The sequence below is a fragment of the Eretmochelys imbricata genome, chromosome 20 (assembly GCF_965152235.1).
Source record: "Eretmochelys imbricata isolate rEreImb1 chromosome 20, rEreImb1.hap1, whole genome shotgun sequence".
In the NCBI taxonomy this organism is placed as follows: Eukaryota; Metazoa; Chordata; order Testudines; family Cheloniidae; genus Eretmochelys; species Eretmochelys imbricata.
In genome coordinates this window covers 17,997,144-18,014,184 of record NC_135591.1, presented here as the reverse complement: position 1 = coordinate 18,014,184, position 17,041 = coordinate 17,997,144, and the positions used below count along the sequence as shown (strand labels likewise).

At 52.6% G+C, this 17,041-nt stretch overlaps 1 protein-coding gene across 3 annotated transcripts in view; it reads left to right on the top strand.

Moving 5' to 3' along the window:
• Positions 1 to 17,041, top strand: part of VAV1 (vav guanine nucleotide exchange factor 1) — a 68,328-nt gene that overhangs the window by 2,006 nt on the left and 49,281 nt on the right. For all 3 annotated transcript variants that reach the window (XM_077838717.1, XM_077838716.1, XM_077838715.1), the window contains exon 2: positions 15,260 to 15,376. In XM_077838717.1, the coding sequence (XP_077694843.1) occupies positions 15,260 to 15,376 (117 nt within the window). The remainder of the gene's footprint in view (positions 1 to 15,259; positions 15,377 to 17,041) is intronic.

Genomic DNA, 17,041 nt, shown 5'->3' with positions numbered 1-17,041 from the left:
CCAGGGTTGTGAGTTCAATCCTTGAGGGGGCCCTTTAGGGATCTGAGGCAAAAATTGGGGATTGGTCCTGCTTTGAGCAGGGGGTTGGACTAGATGACCTCCTGAGATCCCTTCCAACCCTGATATTCTACGAAATGGACCTTCAAGTTACGTCTACACTTAAGTTTTCCCAGCATAGCTATACCAGCCATGCCCTCCTAGTGTGGACACTAAGGCCTGGTTTATATTGGAATAGCTGCACCGGCAAACCCTCCTAGTATAAAGACAACGAGGAGCCCGGTGGCACCTTAAAGACTAACGGATAGTTATTAGAGACGCAGCTTGTGGCAAACGAGTGCTTCCATCGTACAACAAAATAAATGATACCGGCATACACACGTCTAGGCCACGATAACTGCAGTTCTAGCAGAGTTTTTGCTGGTAAGGGGATGTCACGTCCCTAAGCAACATTATTACACTGGCAACGTTTTTAATGTAGACCTGTCCTCGGAGGGCTTTCGCTGGAATTGCTGATTTTGGTTCTCTGGCCCTCTTCTCCTGGTATAGCCGCGTCCCTACAAACTAGAGCTTAGCTAGGGCGGTAAAAACCCACATCCCTAACTGATGCAGCTAGGCTGGCGTTACTTTTAAATAACCAGGCCCAAACGTGTGAGATCTGGAAATCATGGCCAGGAGGTGAATTAAGCCTCCATGAAATCTGATCTAGGCTCGAAGGAGGGTCAGAAGGGATGGAAAATCCGGAATTGGGTGTATTGAGATAAGGCAAAAGTTGGGCTTGGTTTCCACCCCTGACACATGCTCTGGGGTGAGGGGGCACTGATCGGTACTGGCGGTGGTCTGGGTTCAGGATAGCAGGGCAGAATGGGCCAGCGTTTCTCTTAGTGGTAAGACAGTGACTGTCTGGAAATGGGTCCTCGGGTGTCTCAATCATTCCCATGTGATTGCGCAGAGAGACAAAAGAAACAAATCGCTCTCAGTCTCTTACTCCTCAGAGACTCGAGGAAAAAGGGAGGCTAGGGCAGGCTCTGACTTACCCCGGTGTAAATCCAGCATGTCAAGGCACTTACTCCAGATTTACACCAGATCAAAAGGAAATGTGGGGGGTTGTGTTAGGTGAGCCCTTGTCTTTGTTAACTAAGGTCTTCCTCCGGGCGGGCGCGCGCCATATCTAGGGTGACAATCATCTTGGAATCCTGCTTGGCAAGAAAGGCCTTTTGTCGTGCATGGGAATAGGGGAGTCTCCCTTTAAATGATCTGTGAGTCCTCGAGTGACGCTCACTGTGTTCTGTGTTTGAGAAGCTGCCAGAAACCAGTCAGAGCAGGAGAGTGTGTGTGGCCAACCCTGGCATGATTGTGTGCTGCTGAGTCCCAGTTGCGGTGTTTACTAACTGGGTTCTATATGGTGTTAGGACTCAGGACTCCTGGGTGCTAGTCCCAGCTCTGGGAGGAAGTGATCAGACAAGCAGGACTGGGTATCAGGACTCCTGGGTTCTGGGAGGGAAGCAGGGTCGGAGCAGGCTGGCTGGGAGCTCTCCTGAGTTCTCTCTATTCCCAGCACCGGGAGGGAAGTGCGGGTGAGTGGCGCAAGGGGAGGGGCGGATGGGACTTTTATGTTCCATTTCCGAGCCTGCCACTGCTTCTGCCTGTGAAGCTGCTTCCCCTCCTGGCCCTCCGTTTCCCTATTTGCACAAATGGCAGATGACGACGGGGAACTTCTTTGGAAAGGCGTTATGCTGCAGTGCCATCTCCAGGTTTCAGGGCTGACCGCTGACCAGGGTCAGCGAGAACTACCCGCTCCCTGGCTCTAGTGGACAGGATACCAGATTGGGAGTCAGGACGCCTGGGTTCCACCAACACGCTTGGGTGACCGGTCTCGCTCTGTGCCTCAGTTTCCCCCCTCTGGGGATGAGAATAAAACTCTTTGAGACTTGTGGATAGGGAGTGCTTTGTGGTCACATCATTAGATGCAGCATATGGGCTCCCCTCGCTTCTGAAGCAACTTAGCGGAACAGGAATTTTCCCCTGGGTCAAATTGGCAGGGATGTTGGTGGTTTTATGCCTTTCTGGCGGATCACCGGGGCATGTCTCACCTGCTCTGCCATCACAGGGGCCTCAGTTTCTCCAGGTCTCTGTGTGTGGTACAAAGCAATTTGGTCTCTTGAGGGCTGAAGTGCTTTGGTCTAAGTAGAGTCACTGGGCTCAGTATAGGGGTGTCTGGGTGGGATATAGTGGCCTGTACTCCACAGGAGAGCAGATTAGATGGTCTAATGGTCCCGTCTAACCTTAAACTCTATGAGACTGTGGAACTAGCTGGCACTGGGCTCAAGGGAGTGCTGGTCGATAAGAGTTTGGCAGACCGTATATTCCCTGCCTATCGCCCAATAGGACTTGGGTCCTGAATTATAATCATCCCTACCTCTCCCTTTTCATTGGTAGATCTCAAAGGAGGTTAAGCACCAACATCCCTATTTTACAGGTGGGGAAACTGAAGCACAGAGCTGCCCGTGGTCACCCAGCTGCAGATCTGAGACTAGAATGCAGGTCTGTTGAGTCCCAGTCTAGTGCTCTGCCCACTAGACTCTACTGCCTCTAGGAACTGGCCCCAACAAGATGTAAACTTGTCCCGGTGTTTAAAAACAACATCCCCATTGATTGGGGAAAATGCTGTAAACAGCTCCTGTGGTGTTTAGATAGTCAAATCCCCGGTGAGGTTGCCGTGTTACGGGACTGTTCCTAGGGTGACCACAGACTGAACAATGGAGCCAGAATGCCCCAGGCAGGCTCTCCCAAGAAGAGGAGCTTTAAGGAAGCTGCCAACCGAATTATCTTGGCTGACACACCGGTCACGGTCATTGAACTGAATGCCCCAGAGCTCAAAGCCACAGCGGCTTGAACTGAAGAACCAGGCTTCCCTAGCTGCCTCTCAAAATCCCCCTCCCCCGACGGTTTTAACGCTCCCCCACTTCCCGTCCTGGACTGTTGTCTGCTATGGCTCTGCCACTGTTAAGCAGCTGCTGCATCCCACTCCAGAGGTGGTTGCATTTCAGTGGTGGGTGGGTGAGCCCTGCGCTCTGGGGCTGTAACAAGCTCGTGTTCCCCGTGGATAGGGGCTTCAGGGAGATCCGTAATGTGCACTCAGTGCTGGGTTATACTGTGGTTTAGCCAGGTCTTGTTGCTCCTTGGATGGGAAACCCAGAGTGCTGTTGGGGGCGGGTTGCCACCTGACTCCAGGACGGACCCCAATGCACCGTCACCAGGGTGCTGCACTTAGGGAGACCATCCAGAGCGTCCCTGGTGGTCGGAACAACCTAGGACTCAGCTGTGATGACTGTAAATAGGATTCTCTACGGAGGCTGCTGGACGCACACCAGCCCTATGGTTCTCTCTTGGCCCCTGGTGTCACTTAGTCCTGGTGTCACCGCCATGGAACGCCCTGCTGGCTAGCTCTCACCTGTTCTGAGGCTCTCACCACTTCTATATTTCGGAGGCGCCTGTCACTGTGGGATTTAGGTCACTAAAGAGCCCAGGGCAATTTGCTCAAGGGTGTGAACTCTGGTGCTCTACCCGATTTCTAATCTCAGTCATTCCATTCTGCCTCTCTAAATTATCCCCCTTGCTGTTTTAATTCTCCTTCGCTTTCTGTCCCAGGCAGTTGTTGCGTGTTTCAGCTGTGCAGCTGTTAAGCAGCTGTTGCATCCCACCCCAGAGATAGCTGCATTTCAGTATTGGGTGAGCGATCCCTTGCGCAGTGTTGCCGTGTACCATTGATCAGCTGCCACGTCCCACCTCAGAGGCAGCTGCATTTCAGTGCTGGGTGAGCAATCAATGTGTAGCATTGCAATTCAGCTGTTAAGCAGCTGCTGCATCCTACCCCAGAAGTGGCTGCATTTCAACACTGGCAGAGTGATCCCTTGCACAGTGTTGCTGTGTCCCGTTGGACAGTTGCTGTGTCCCACACCAGAGTTAGCTGCATTTCAGTGCAGGGTGAGCAATGCCTGCTCAGCATCACCATATGCCGTTGATCAGCTGCCATGTCCTACCTCAGAGGTGGCTGCATTTTAGTGGTGGCAAAGCGATCCTTGTCTAGTTTGTAAAGTGCTCTGAGGTCTCACGGGATGGATGATGCACTGTGGAAATTAGAGGTGGACTTGAACTTCAGTGCAGTCCATGAACCGATATTCAGAGGGCGTTTGGATCCAACCCTAGGTGTGCTAGCTGCTCCTTTGGTGAGTGAACACAGGCTTGGTTGAGAGTCTCTAGCCCCTTGGTTGCAGGGGAAGACGGGTGAAGGGGCGGCCAATCAGAGCTTTCCCAGGAGACATGAAACGTACCAGCCTCCCTGCACGTGTGTGTGACTCGGGCAGATGCTGAGAGAGCAAAGCTGTTTGTTTCGCTGAAACTCTTCATTCTGCTGGGTTTGCACTCAAGTTCCTTCCTCAGTTCCGCTTGCAGGAGCCGCTCGCTCTCGCTGCTTCTCCCCAGAGCTGCTTTCCACGCTGCTCCCAACTTGTTGTGGTGCGATTTTCAAAAGCGCCTACATGACTTAGGTGCCTAAAGTCCCATTTTCAGAAGTAAATTGGGGTCCCAGGAGCCTAAGTGTCATTGAAAGTCAATGGGATTTTGGCACCTAAATAGAGCTGGGGCCTTTGCAGCAACCGGCACATCGGGGCCCTGATCTCAGTCGGGGTCTGTGCAGCACCTGGCACAATGGGGCCCTGATCTTGGTCGGGGTTTGTGCAGCGCCCGGCACAACGGGGTCCTGATCTTGGTCGGGGTCTGTGCAGCGCCTGGCATAATGGGGGCCTTGATTTCAATCAGGGTCTGTGCAGCATCCAGCACAATGGGGGACCCCAATCTAGGTTGGGGCCTCTGGCTGCTACCGTAATACACATAATATCCAGAATTGTAATAATTATTGGTGGCCACATTGTGAAAGGAGATTAAACTTCAGGGTTTGAGATGATCTCTGAGACCAGGAGACCTAATGTGAGGGGCAGATTATTCCCTATTTGCTACTGCAGGGTAAACCTGGTCTGTGCAGGAGACAGAACCTCCTTGTCCCAGCTGGTGGAACTACCTGCCACAAGAACTAGGGACCATTCCCAAACCTCCTCCCTTTCCTCTGAACCATCTGGCACTGACCACTGTCAGAGAAAAGATCCTGGGCTGCAAGGACCTCGGGTCCGATCCTGTCCAGCAATCCCTGTGTTCCTAGAAATCTAATCTGGTTCTCGTCCCCTGCTGCACTGAATCAGAGCAACGGTCTAACTAGCCTGGTGTGCGACCCACTGCCATATTATTATTATGTATTAGGTACATTATGGTATTGCCTAGGAGTCCCACTCATGGATCGAGACCCCATGGTGCTAGGCACTGCCCATGAACACAGAACAAAAGGATGGTCCCTGCCCCAACCAGATCTGACCAATGGCCCATCTACTCCGGCATCCCGTCTCGTGGTGCGGTGGGTCACAGCGCGGGGATCATTGCCTCATGACATGGGGTCCAGGGAATGCACTGAAATAGTTTAAGTCTTCCCTGGAGGGATGCGCCCGATGAGCAGTGATGGGGAACCGCCCCTCGGCCACTGGACCCCTCCCTGGTGGAGTCCCACAGAAATCCATTCTTCCGCTGGTCCCAGTCAACATCTCCATGCGGGCACGAGGTCAGACAACATGGACTTAAGTACCACCAATAAGCAGATGTTGCCTATCCATCACCATGCACCGCCCACCCCCATGTGGCCCAGGGACGGGACGAGGTCAGCACGTGGCTGAAGAACAGCTGAAGAGACACTGAACCTGAGCAAGACAGAGGTGACGCTGGAGGACTGAGGGAAGCCCGCTGAGGAGCGTGCAGCCGGCTGGCTAGGGGACTCCATCCCATCCTGCTGGACAAAGACCTGGCCTCAGTGACTCAGGCCTTCGTCACTGAACTACAGCCATGTGATAGACCTGGCTGAAGCCTTCAGTGTGTGGGAAACTCCAGCTCATACAGTAGTCTGCAGCACGCCTCCCGCAAACCCATCACCCTGCCTGCTGCTCTCAGCACCAGCTCCTGTTGGATAGAGAGTCAAGTTCAAGGGCTCGGTCTTTCTCGTCAAGCTTCTTGCTGGCCTGGGCCCAGCCTTAAGCTCCGGGACGGGGCCTATAGTCAACATTCCTGCTGCTCAGGCCCCAGACAGAGCCTCCTTGTCCCAGCCGGTGGAACTACCTGCCACAAGAACTAGGGACCATTCCAAACCTCCCCTCCTCTTCTTCCAAGCACCAGACAAACTTCTTCGATCGGCCTTCTCCAGTACAAACCCAGGGCGGTGCAGGCAAATACAACAGACCCCAGATAGTGCTTCACTGCAGAGATAGCCCAGCTGATTGGCGCCTGGCTCAGTTTAGCCCGGGTGGGAGCAGCCCAGCCCGACCCCAGTTACTGGTCCACTACCTGCCGCTGCTCGAACGGCTGCAGGCACATGCCTGGGGATCTCAGTGCGGCATTAAGCTCTGATCCTTGTGGGAGAACTTCTCTGCCCTTGTGGGAAGGCGTTGGAGAACTAGAGTGGTTTTAACCTGCATCCACACTGCAAAGTGCAAGTGGCACCCGGCTCTAACCCGCTGGGCCAGCTGGGCGGGGTTTGTGTGTGGATGGAACCAGAAGGGGAATTGCGGGGCCATGCTGCAAAGGCTAACTCTGCAGTGAAGACCTGCTCTTCACCTGGGAACTCGCCTTGTGCTTTGATTCCCTTTGGGGAGCATGCTCAGAGCCCTGCGGGGGCGTGGAGACCTCAGAGCTCTGGGGTTTCTGAAAGGGCAGCTACAGACAGAGCCGGTGGTTTCCAGCTAGCAAAGGCCCCCAAGCCACAGAGGAGCTTGTCTCCAGAGCAGCCGCAGAGAGAGGAGATGGGTCTCTGCAGCCCAGACTAAGCCTGGCTAAGGTCAGACCTCGCGAGTAGAGCGGGGCTCTGCACCGAGCCCCTGAATCGCTAATAGTGAGGGAGGCAGCATCGTGGCCCTGGTGGGAGTTGGCCCTTTGGCAACTCCGTTAGCATCCTGCATCGGGGCTGCTCATAGCCCACTGGCCGTCCCAGTGGGGCAGCTGGAGGCCCCGGGGGCTTGATTCTTGGTGATGCTAAGGGCCCTTTAGGCTGCTGCAGGAGCGTACACCCGCCCTGAGCATCCCCTCCACCCACGTGGGGGCCTCCCCACCTGATGGATCTGGTGGAAGGGGCAGGCTCTGCTCCCACAGAGGGTGGAGCAGTGGCACGGCTAGAGGGCACCGCGCTGCAGCTGTTCTTTGCTTCCCAGGGGCCACTGAGTTAGAGCAGCCCTGAGGCTGCTCTAACTTGGACCAGAAGCCGGGCAGGGCCCAGAATATGAGGACCACAAAGGGTGGTTTAAAGGCCCCCCCCCCACCATTCCTGCCCAAAGCAGGGGAATGGGGTAACTGAGAATCAAGCGCGAGGGGTGAGGTCTAAGCCAGTGTAACTGACACCAATGATGTAATGGACACCGATGAGCCGCCGGCTTAGACTCGGTCTGGATTCGCTTGCTGCTAAGCGTTTGCTCCAGGCAGCACAGCATCCAGTGGGTAGGTCTGATATGGGACATCCCCAGCCCAGGCTGTGCAGACGCAACCAGAGGAAAACGCCAGCCCTGTTGCGCTCATTGGTTGCTCTCTGCGGTAGCCAATTTCCCCCGTGGGGGGTCGGGGGAGGAGGAAGCCGTTCTGATGGCTCTGCAGAGCTTCCTGTTTCCGGCCCAGCCCTCCCTAGTCGTAAAGAGATGTGGCTGGTGGAAGGGAGCATGACCTCTCGGTGGATCTTGCACCACCCAACCGGGCATCGCCAGTCCCGGTGCAGCCTCACCAGACCCCCATGCGGCCTCGCTTTGTCAGCCCCCAGGTGGCAGCCCCAGCCTCAGCCTGGCATTGCCAGTCCCCTTGCAGCATTGCCGGCCTGGCTGTGACGTTGCCATGTCCCACGCAACGCTGCCAGCCTCACGTCTGCCAAAAAAATACAGTGCAGCCCCATCCAAAAAAATAAAAATTGTGAGATTGGCTTTAAAATCATGAGATTTTTAAATAACAACAAAAGTGGGGGTTCTCTTTATGTGCCTTTTAGTGGTTGTGCCCTTTAGGTTTCAGAGTTTCAAGCTTCAGATTGTGAGGTCTTTGGGGGAAGGGACTGTGTTTTCATTCTGTGTAAGTACAGCACCCAGCACAATGGAGTCCTGGGTGATAGCTACGTAAGCTACCTAGCTGGCCCCCATCACTGTCGGATCTGAGCACCTCCCAGTCTTTAATGTAGTCATCCCAACATCCCATGAGACAGGTCATTGCTATTATCTATATGATACAGATGGGGAAACTGAGGCGCAGAGAGATGGAGTGACCTGCCCATGGTCACCCAGGGAATCTGGAGCGAAGCTAAGAATTGACTCTGGGTCTCCCAAATTGTACGTTAATGCCTTTACCCCTGGATGATCCTTCCTGTCTGGGATACACATAATCTGGTGTTTACCGAATTCAGGTTTGCTCCTTCTCCCCTTGAACTATCCCGCGGCCGTGAACTTTCCCAGGCTACACTCTCTCTTGGCTTCTCTGTCCATTAGTGCTCTGTTGAGTTTGGTGGAGTCAAACCAGAGATGATTTTTGACCCATTGGGCTGGATTCTTGCTTATGCTAAGATCCTTCCGATTGCTCTGGCCCCTGAGAACCCTTCCAGTGCAGGGAGCCTCCAGCCCCTAGTGCCGGGGGTGGACTGGGTCGTGTGCTTCACTGTGGCTATTCCTACTCTCCAGGGCCCGAAGGGGTCGGATTGAGAGCATGGCTGGAGTACACTGAACTGTGTGTATTTTCCACCCCTCCCTCCCGGCCCTGAGCCCATAGGGGGTGGATGAGGGGTATGGCTGGCGTGCACTGCTCTGTGACTATTCCCTGTTCCCCTTGGGTTCATAGGGCGAAGAGCATGAGTTAGAGCAGCCCAGAGGTTGCTCTCACTGATGCCAAGAGCCAGGCAGGGCTCTGCACAGCCCCAGCATCCAGGGAATGTAAGGGGGTGCATAAAGCCACTTAACCACCCCTACCTTGGGCATTCCCCAAGCAGCAGAGCTGGTTTCCATCGCCCCAGGGTTGGCAGTGGCATCTCGTTGCTCTGCTGAGTTGGGCCTGGTTACACTGAGTTCAGGTCTGGATTCTTTGGCCTGTTCTAGCACCAGGGCCCCAGGTGCTCCCCCAGAGCTGGGCGCATTCCGATCCGGGGTTCTGGGTCTGACGTGCCCCCTTCCCCAGTCTCTCTTTCTCTTTCGAACTCGGGGTCCTTGAAATTTAGCTAGAAGAGGAAAGTGAAACCAGGGAGTCGGGGGCATATTTGCGGCTGATGAGCTCAGCTTGCGGTGGGCTCTGTGGGCTTAGCTGGCCGAGGGCCTCCGGGCTGTGAACGAGCTAGCTGACAGGGGGTGTGAAGCTTCCAGTTACTGTAAATGGGGGGAGAAAAAGGGGGGAAGGAGGAAGTTTAGAGGAGAGGAGGCAGGCAGGGGAAGGGGGAGGGGGAGGAGAAGGGGTGAGGAAAAGGAAGTAGGGGGAGGGGAGGGCATACCAGGGGAGGTGCAGGAGAGAGGAAGAGGAAGGCGTGGGGGAGGGAATCCAGGGGTGGAGGAGAGAAAACAAGTGATTTTAAAGAGCAGAAGTGGCTCAGCTCCTGTGGACCCCCCGTCCCGCCGTCGCTGGGGTGCGGGAGGCTGCAGCTGGATGTTCCTGTGAGAGACGGGGTGGAGCTAGGCCTTGCTTCTTGGCCCGAGTGTCCCCATCCCCTCAAACTGGAGGACCCCCCCCCCCAAATGTGAGCGCCCGCAAACTTCTGGGGTGTTTAAAATCAAAATTCCCCAGTAGGCCAGGCCAAACACACGCCACTTCTACGAGCCAGAGCTGGTGGTGCATCCTCCCCAAAGATATCACGGGTCTGTCCCTTGCTCCGGCCCTCAGCCTCGGTCAGGCCCCAGAGGGCTAGGCCATAGTTTCCTGCAAAAGTTTCCTCCCCCAAACGAGGTTGAAATCTTGTAAAACTTCACAGACCGATAATCCAGGTTCTCCCCCACCCCCACCCCAGTTCAGGTCAATAGAAATATTTCGGTTTCAAGAATTTTGAAATGTTTCATTTTGATTTCATCCCTTATTTGATTGAAAAGCAATTTTTTTCAACTCTAATTTGCTTACATTTTCAAAGAGGGAACCAGAATTTTCCTTGAGAAATTTCTCCCGTCGACGCAGAACCGTTTGACAACTTCAGAACTTTTTTCAACGGGTTTTTTTGTTTTTTTTTAAGTCGAAAACCTGTTTCACCTGTTTTTCTTAGCAGAGATCATTGTCAGAACCAACCCTTTCCCCTGAAACGTTTCGTAAGATGTATTTTGTCAGTGAAAAAAACCTTCTCCTGAAAAGTTCCCGTCTGGCTCTAGTCTCAAGCGATGTTAATGTGATGGCCACCATTTTGACTGCCACACTGGGGATAGACCTGGGAACCTCCAGAGCGTAAACTGATGCTGTGGCTTGTGCTAGCTCACGCTGTAATCGACTCATATCCTCTGTGGATCAGGGACCGACTGGGATCTGTAGTTACACGCTGACACGGGGGGATTAGGCTACGATTTTGGAGACTAAGCATGACCAGAGCCGGTTGGTCCTTGGGATGAGAGACGAGTGGGGGTGCATTAAAGTGTTTCCTCCCTGTAGCCTCTTCAGCACCAACCCGCAACCAGGGCTTCTCGGTGCTTGTCCCTTTCCTCATTTGAACAACACCAAAACACAGACTTCAACTGGCGCTTCCTCTCGAGCTTGACTGTTGCTTTTTATAAAACCTCCTCAGTTCCTAACCTTAATTCTCTCTGGGACGCACATGCCTTTTCATATTCCCAGGCTGGAATTAGTAGGAAGCCTCTGCTCTGGAAGCAAGCGTGAGTCGGCAGAAATAGTGCTGCGTTTCTGAGCTGTGAGAGTGGTGCAAAGGCTCCACCACTCTGTGCAGGGACGTGGCATCGGGGTGAGTCAGCAAAAGTAGCTCTGCCGCTCCACGTGAAGCTCTTGGCATTGGGGTGAATTGGCAGAGATATTGCTCAGCATGGTCCTGGCATTGGGGTGTGTCAGCAGAAGTCGCCCTGCATCTCTGCGAAGGGTCTTGGTACTTGACAGCAGGACATTCAAACCCTTCGATACTCCTGAGCTGGCAATAAAAGTACCCACCTGTCCTGGCTGCCAGGCTGAATCAGGAGAAATAGCTCTACCTCGCCACACAGGGTTCCAAACCTTGATGCCCCTGGGCTGTCCAGCTTTCCTTGTGTGCTTTGAAACATAATGCTTGTTTTTTCCCCTTTAACAATGCCATACACACACACACGATTTGTTACGCAAACTTAATCCTGGACCATTTGCTTAGAATGGCAAAAGGGCTATTTTATGAATCTGTACTGCCAAGATAATTTCTGGAGGCTTTTGTGTCTTTGGGATAAAGGCCATTCAAGGAGCAGCCATAGTAGCGGGGCTGATGTGATGAACCACTGCAGCTGGAGAGCTGCAAAGACAGTCCACCAGTAGATCTTCTCTCCTGACAGCTTCCTGCCTGGGGAGGAGGGATGGAGACCCTATCAAAATTCCCAGCCTGGTCTCATGGCAGCCCTGTTGAGGCTTTAAAAAGCCTGTAGCATCATGGCTGAAATGTAAGATCTGTCCAAGTATGTGTCATAGGTCCCATTCTGCAGCAGCCAACGTGTGACTCTCCGCAGAAGCAGGTGTTTGGAGGAATGGTTGGCTGTGGTGATCTGGAATCTTTATATCTAGGTCTCCAATTTACTGGCAGAGGGCTAGGGAATGAAATGCATCACCAGAGATTTTCAGATGGGGAGGGACCATTCCATCATCTAGTCTGCTGTCCTGCATAACACCCAGCCATCCACTCGTGACCTGTGTTGAGCTCCTAGTCAAACTGGAGCCAGATCTCCAAAGATCTGGGCTCCAACTTAGGCACCGGAAGAGGTGACCAGGTTTTCAGCAGAGCTCAGCTCAGATCTCCGCTGAATCTCAGAGGATAAGCTCCCAGGCCATGTGTTGAGCCTTCTGCTCTTTACGCAAAACAGCCGTGTGGGCATAACCAAATAACCTATTGTGTTCACCGCATATATACAAACACACAAGGCCCAGCTCCGGCCACACCGTTTGCTCTGGTTGGTTTCTGGTGGCTTCTAAAACCCGGAACATAGTGACAGGTTTCAGAGTAACAGCCGTGTTAGTCTGTATTCGCAAAAAGAAAAGGAGGACTTGTGGCACCTTAGAAACGAACCAATTTATTTGAGCATGAGCTTTCGTGAGCTACAGCTCACTTCATCGGATGCATACCGTGGAAACTGCAGAAGACATTATATACACAGAGAGCATGAAACAATACCTCCTCCCACCCCGCTCTCCTGCTGGTAATAGCTTATCTGAAGTGATCATCAAGTTGGGCCATTTCCAGCACAAATCCAGGTTTTCTCACCCTCCGCCCCCCCCCCCCCCACAAACTCACTCTCCTGCTGGTAATAGCCCATCCAAAGTGACCACTCTCTTCACAATGTGGGGTGGGAGGAGGTATTGTTTCATGGTCTCTGTGTGTATATAATGTCTTCTGCAGTTTCCACGGTATGCATCCGATGAAGTGAGCTGTAGCTCACGAAAGCTCATGCTCAAATAAATTAGTTAGTCTCTAAGGTGCCACAAGTACTCCTTTTCTTTTTACGGAACATAGTGTGCACCATCAGAGGGCTCCCTCGGTATTTAAAGGGATACCACCCTGTTCCTGTACACCACAGGAAAGTGGGCTTCTTCTGGCAAACTTTTGAAGGGGGCAGGAATGCCAGGAGACCCGGAAGGTTAAGGATGACTCCCAAGATTATAAGATGGGAAAGCAGGTTCATGAAGCTATTATGGGTATTACAGTAACATCTAGAGATGCTGACCAAGATCAGGGCTTCATTGTGGGGGTGTAGTACACACATGAGGCAGCTCCTTGAATGGCCTTTATCCCAAAGACACAAAAGCCTCCAGAAATTATCTTGGCAGTACAGATTCATAAAATAGCCCTTTTGCCATTCTAAGCAAAGGGTTTATAGTCTAAAGGTGGGAGGGGAAACTGAGGCACGGCAAGGAGAAGAGATATGCCCAGATCACTTAGTAAGCTAGTGGAAGAGCTGGGAATGGAACGCATGTTTACTAAGTCCTAGCTTGGTGCCCTATCCGCTAGCCCAGACTGCCACTCGAGGTAAGACGGAGCCAGCTTGCTGATGGGGCCGGCGTGAGAGAGAAAGTTGGCAGGAAGGGGACAATTGTGGTTAAAGTGTGAAACGGCCTAACCACCATGGGAGAGGGCGTGGCCTGGAGAGGGAGACGAGACAAGATGCCCAGGGGTGGGGCGTGCAACACATGTTATTTAGGGGTTGAGGACACCAGGATAGTGGGGCAGACGATCAAGGAGATTGCAGTGTCCAAGGCTGAGGTCAAGGAAGAGGGTCTCCTGAGGGATTTGAGGTCGGCAAATGGAAAAGGATATGTCCCTTTGCCACTGTCCATTCTGCAAGTGATGGTGCCCCATTCTGCAGCCTTCAGGCCTTCCAAGAGCAGCTCCCCTGGGAGAGTTGGTAGCTTTGACCGGCTACAATGAAGGTCCGAAGCTTAGCTGTTTCAGCAGCTCCACGTGGGTTTTGCATTCAGAGCATGCACAGGCCAGGAACCTAAGCCATCTCTTCTGGGAGCAACGAGCAGACACAAATCTCAGGCCAGTTTTGAATGTCTCACGGATTGCACCTGACCACTGAGACCTCACAATGCTTTGGAGATACATCTCAGTCTATTTCAGTGATGGTGACTAAAACAGGACTCAGACTTGGGCCTTATCTATGGTGGGATTTTAAGCCACCGGTGTAGCTAAACTGGTGCAACATAGAGGGGCCTTAAAGCGGGTGGAAACAGCCTCCCTGAGAATCTCCCCAGAGAGGGGACCAGTGTGGAACTTGTAAGAGCCCTACAGGTACTTTGTTCCCAGCCTCACAGCCAGAATACACTGCACGACAGCTATTTTCAGCTTCCTAGTGAAGCAGAGGAAGAATTAGAATAGCCTTGAGGCTGCTCTAAATGACCCCAGTGGCCAGGCAGGGCCTCAGAATGCAGGACTGGGAAGGGGTTGATAGCCCCCCTAGCCTTTTCGCTGCCCCCAGGCAGTCCCAGAGGCACAGCTTCTGGGAGGTATTTAGGCACCTAACTCCTATTGATTTCAGTGGAAGTTAGGAGCTCAAACACCTCTGATGGTCTGGGCCCAAGTCTCTGGGAATGAGTGTGTTTCTCTGTTCTAGTAATTACCCTGGGGAAGTTTTATGGCCTGTTTTATACAGGAGGTCAGATGAATTCTTCCATCAACCTAGTGTTGTCTACATTAGGGTTAGGTTGGTTAACTTCACCATTCAAGGGGGGTAGATTTTTCACACCCCTGCGCTACGTAGCTGGGTCGACTGAAGTGTTTAGCGTAGACCAGGCCATAGGCTTGGAGTTAGTGAAAACAAAGCATCATATTTATTACACTAAGAGCAAATCTAATCCAACACGGAGCTGGACGTATTAAAAAAACAGGTTTATGCACAGAAACTGCTCATCTCACCCTATCTGTGTCACTCTGTCTTAAGCTTCTTCATTTGCAAATTTTGTGCCATGACCTGGCTGTGCCTGATGTCACCTCCCAGCACCAGCCTTTGCTGTTTGGGTGGCTGGAACGGCTTGTGGTGTCCCGCACCTTCTCTGAGGAATCTCCCCCCACACCCCCCGGAGCCCACCTTCTGTCTGACCCTCCAATTCCCTGTCCCCTGGGACTGCCCTGTCACCATTCCCAGATCCCCCTCTCTCGAGATCTGCTCTCCCCCTGACGAACCCCGCACAGTGGCTTCCAAGACAGGGACTGAGCTGAGGGCTCAAGCGGATGAGCCGGCCAGTAGCAGGCTCATGTCCTGGGGACTGAGCAGTGGGACGCGATGCTGCTTTACTGGTGGCCACCAGTTCTAGCACAGAGGAGGCACTGGTGAGGAAAAGGCCTGCCGTCCCCAATTTATTATCATGTATCTGTAATGCAGCAGCCCCTGGGCCCCCAGTCAGGGATCAGGGACCTCTGGGGCTGCCACAGACACGTGGCCATAAAAGGGAAGTCCCTGCCCCAATGAGCTCGCAGATTAAGCATCAGCTCCTGTTTCCTTTTCAGTTCCTGTGTCTCAAGAACATCCGCACCTTCCTCTCCACCTGCTGCGATAAATTCGGCCTGCGCAAGAACGAGCTCTTTGAAGTCTTCGATCTCTTCGACGTACGGGATTTTGGGAAGGTCAGATTATTGATTGGTATCTATTTGGTGCCCGTCATGGTGGCATCTGGGCAACTCATGGTCTTTAATGCATTTTTCCATGGAACCCCATTGCATAGCAGGGAAATGCTAATATCCCTGTGTTAAGATGGGGAAACTGAGGCACAGGGTGGCTAAATGACTTGCCCACGGTTCCCCAGGGAGTCGGTGGCAGAGCAGGGAATGGATCCCCCAGTCTTGTTCTCGACTCTGAGATGGTCTGTGGAGAATTGGGTGATCGGATGTCCTGATTCTATAGGGACAGTCCCTATTTTTCGGTCTTTTTCTTATATAGGTTCCTATTACTCCCACCCCGTCCCGATTTTTCACATTAGCAGTCTGGTCACCCTAGTGGGGAAATTGAGGCTCAAAGAGGGGAAGTGTCTTGACAAAGGGCCGCACAGCGCATCAGCAGTAAAGCCAAGAATCCTTGCGCCTAGTGTCCCTCTCTAACCACTAAACCACACTTATTCTCAGAGCTGGTGATGAACCCACAAGACCTGGCTCCCAACCCAATGCCGCCCCCCCTCCCAACCACCAGACACCACTACCCTCCCAGGGCTGGCAACAGAACACAGGTGTCCTGACTCCCAGCCTCCCTGCTCTAACCACTAGACCTCACTGCCTTCCCCTCCTCCTCTCCTAGAGCTGGAGAAAGAACTCAAGAGCCCTGGCTCCTGGGTGCCCCCCTGCTCTGACCACTAGCCCCCACCCCCATCCCAGAGCTGTGGATAGAACCCAGGAGTCCTGACTCCCATCTGCTCCGTGCCTTGCTCTAACCTACACCCCACTGCTGTTTAGACAGTGTACAGTATAACCATTGCCCGTATCAAAATAAATGGCCACGTTGTATGTTTAGGTTTCAGAGTAGCAGCCGTGTTAGTCTGTATTCGCAAAAAGAACAGGAGGACTTGTGGCACCTTAGAGACGAACAAATTTATTTGAGCATGAGCTTTCGTGAGCTACAGCTCACTTCATCGGATGCATACAGTGGAAAATATAGTGGGGAGATTTTATATACACAGAGAATATGAAACAATGGGTATCACCATACACACTGTAACCAGAGTGATCAGGAAAGGAGAGCTATTTCCAGCAGGAGAGCGGGGGTGGGGGGCGGGGACCTTTTGTAGTGATAATCAAGGTGGGCCATTTCCAGTAGTTGACAAGAACAGTAGGCGGGGAAATAAACAAGGGGAAATAGTTTTACTTTGTGTAATGACCCATCCACTCCCAGTCTTTATTCAAGCCTAAGTTAATTGTATCCAGTTTGCAAATTAATTCCAATTCTGCAGTCTCTCCTTGGAGTCTGTTTTTGAAGTTTTTTTGTTGAAGAATTGCCACTTTTAGGTCTGTAAGCGAGTGACCAAAGAGATTGAAGTGTTCTCCAACTGGATTTTGAATGTTATAATTCTTGACTTCTGATTTGTGTCCATTTATTCTTTTACGTAGAGACTGTCCAGTTTGGCCAATGTACATGGCACGGGGGCATTGCTGGCAGTTGATGACATATATCACATTGGTAGATGTGCAGGTGAATGAGCCTCTGATAGTGTGGCTGATGTGATTAGGCCCTATGATGGTGTCCCCTGAATAGATCTGTGGGCACAGTTGGCAACGGGCTTTGTTGCAAGGATAGGTTCCTGG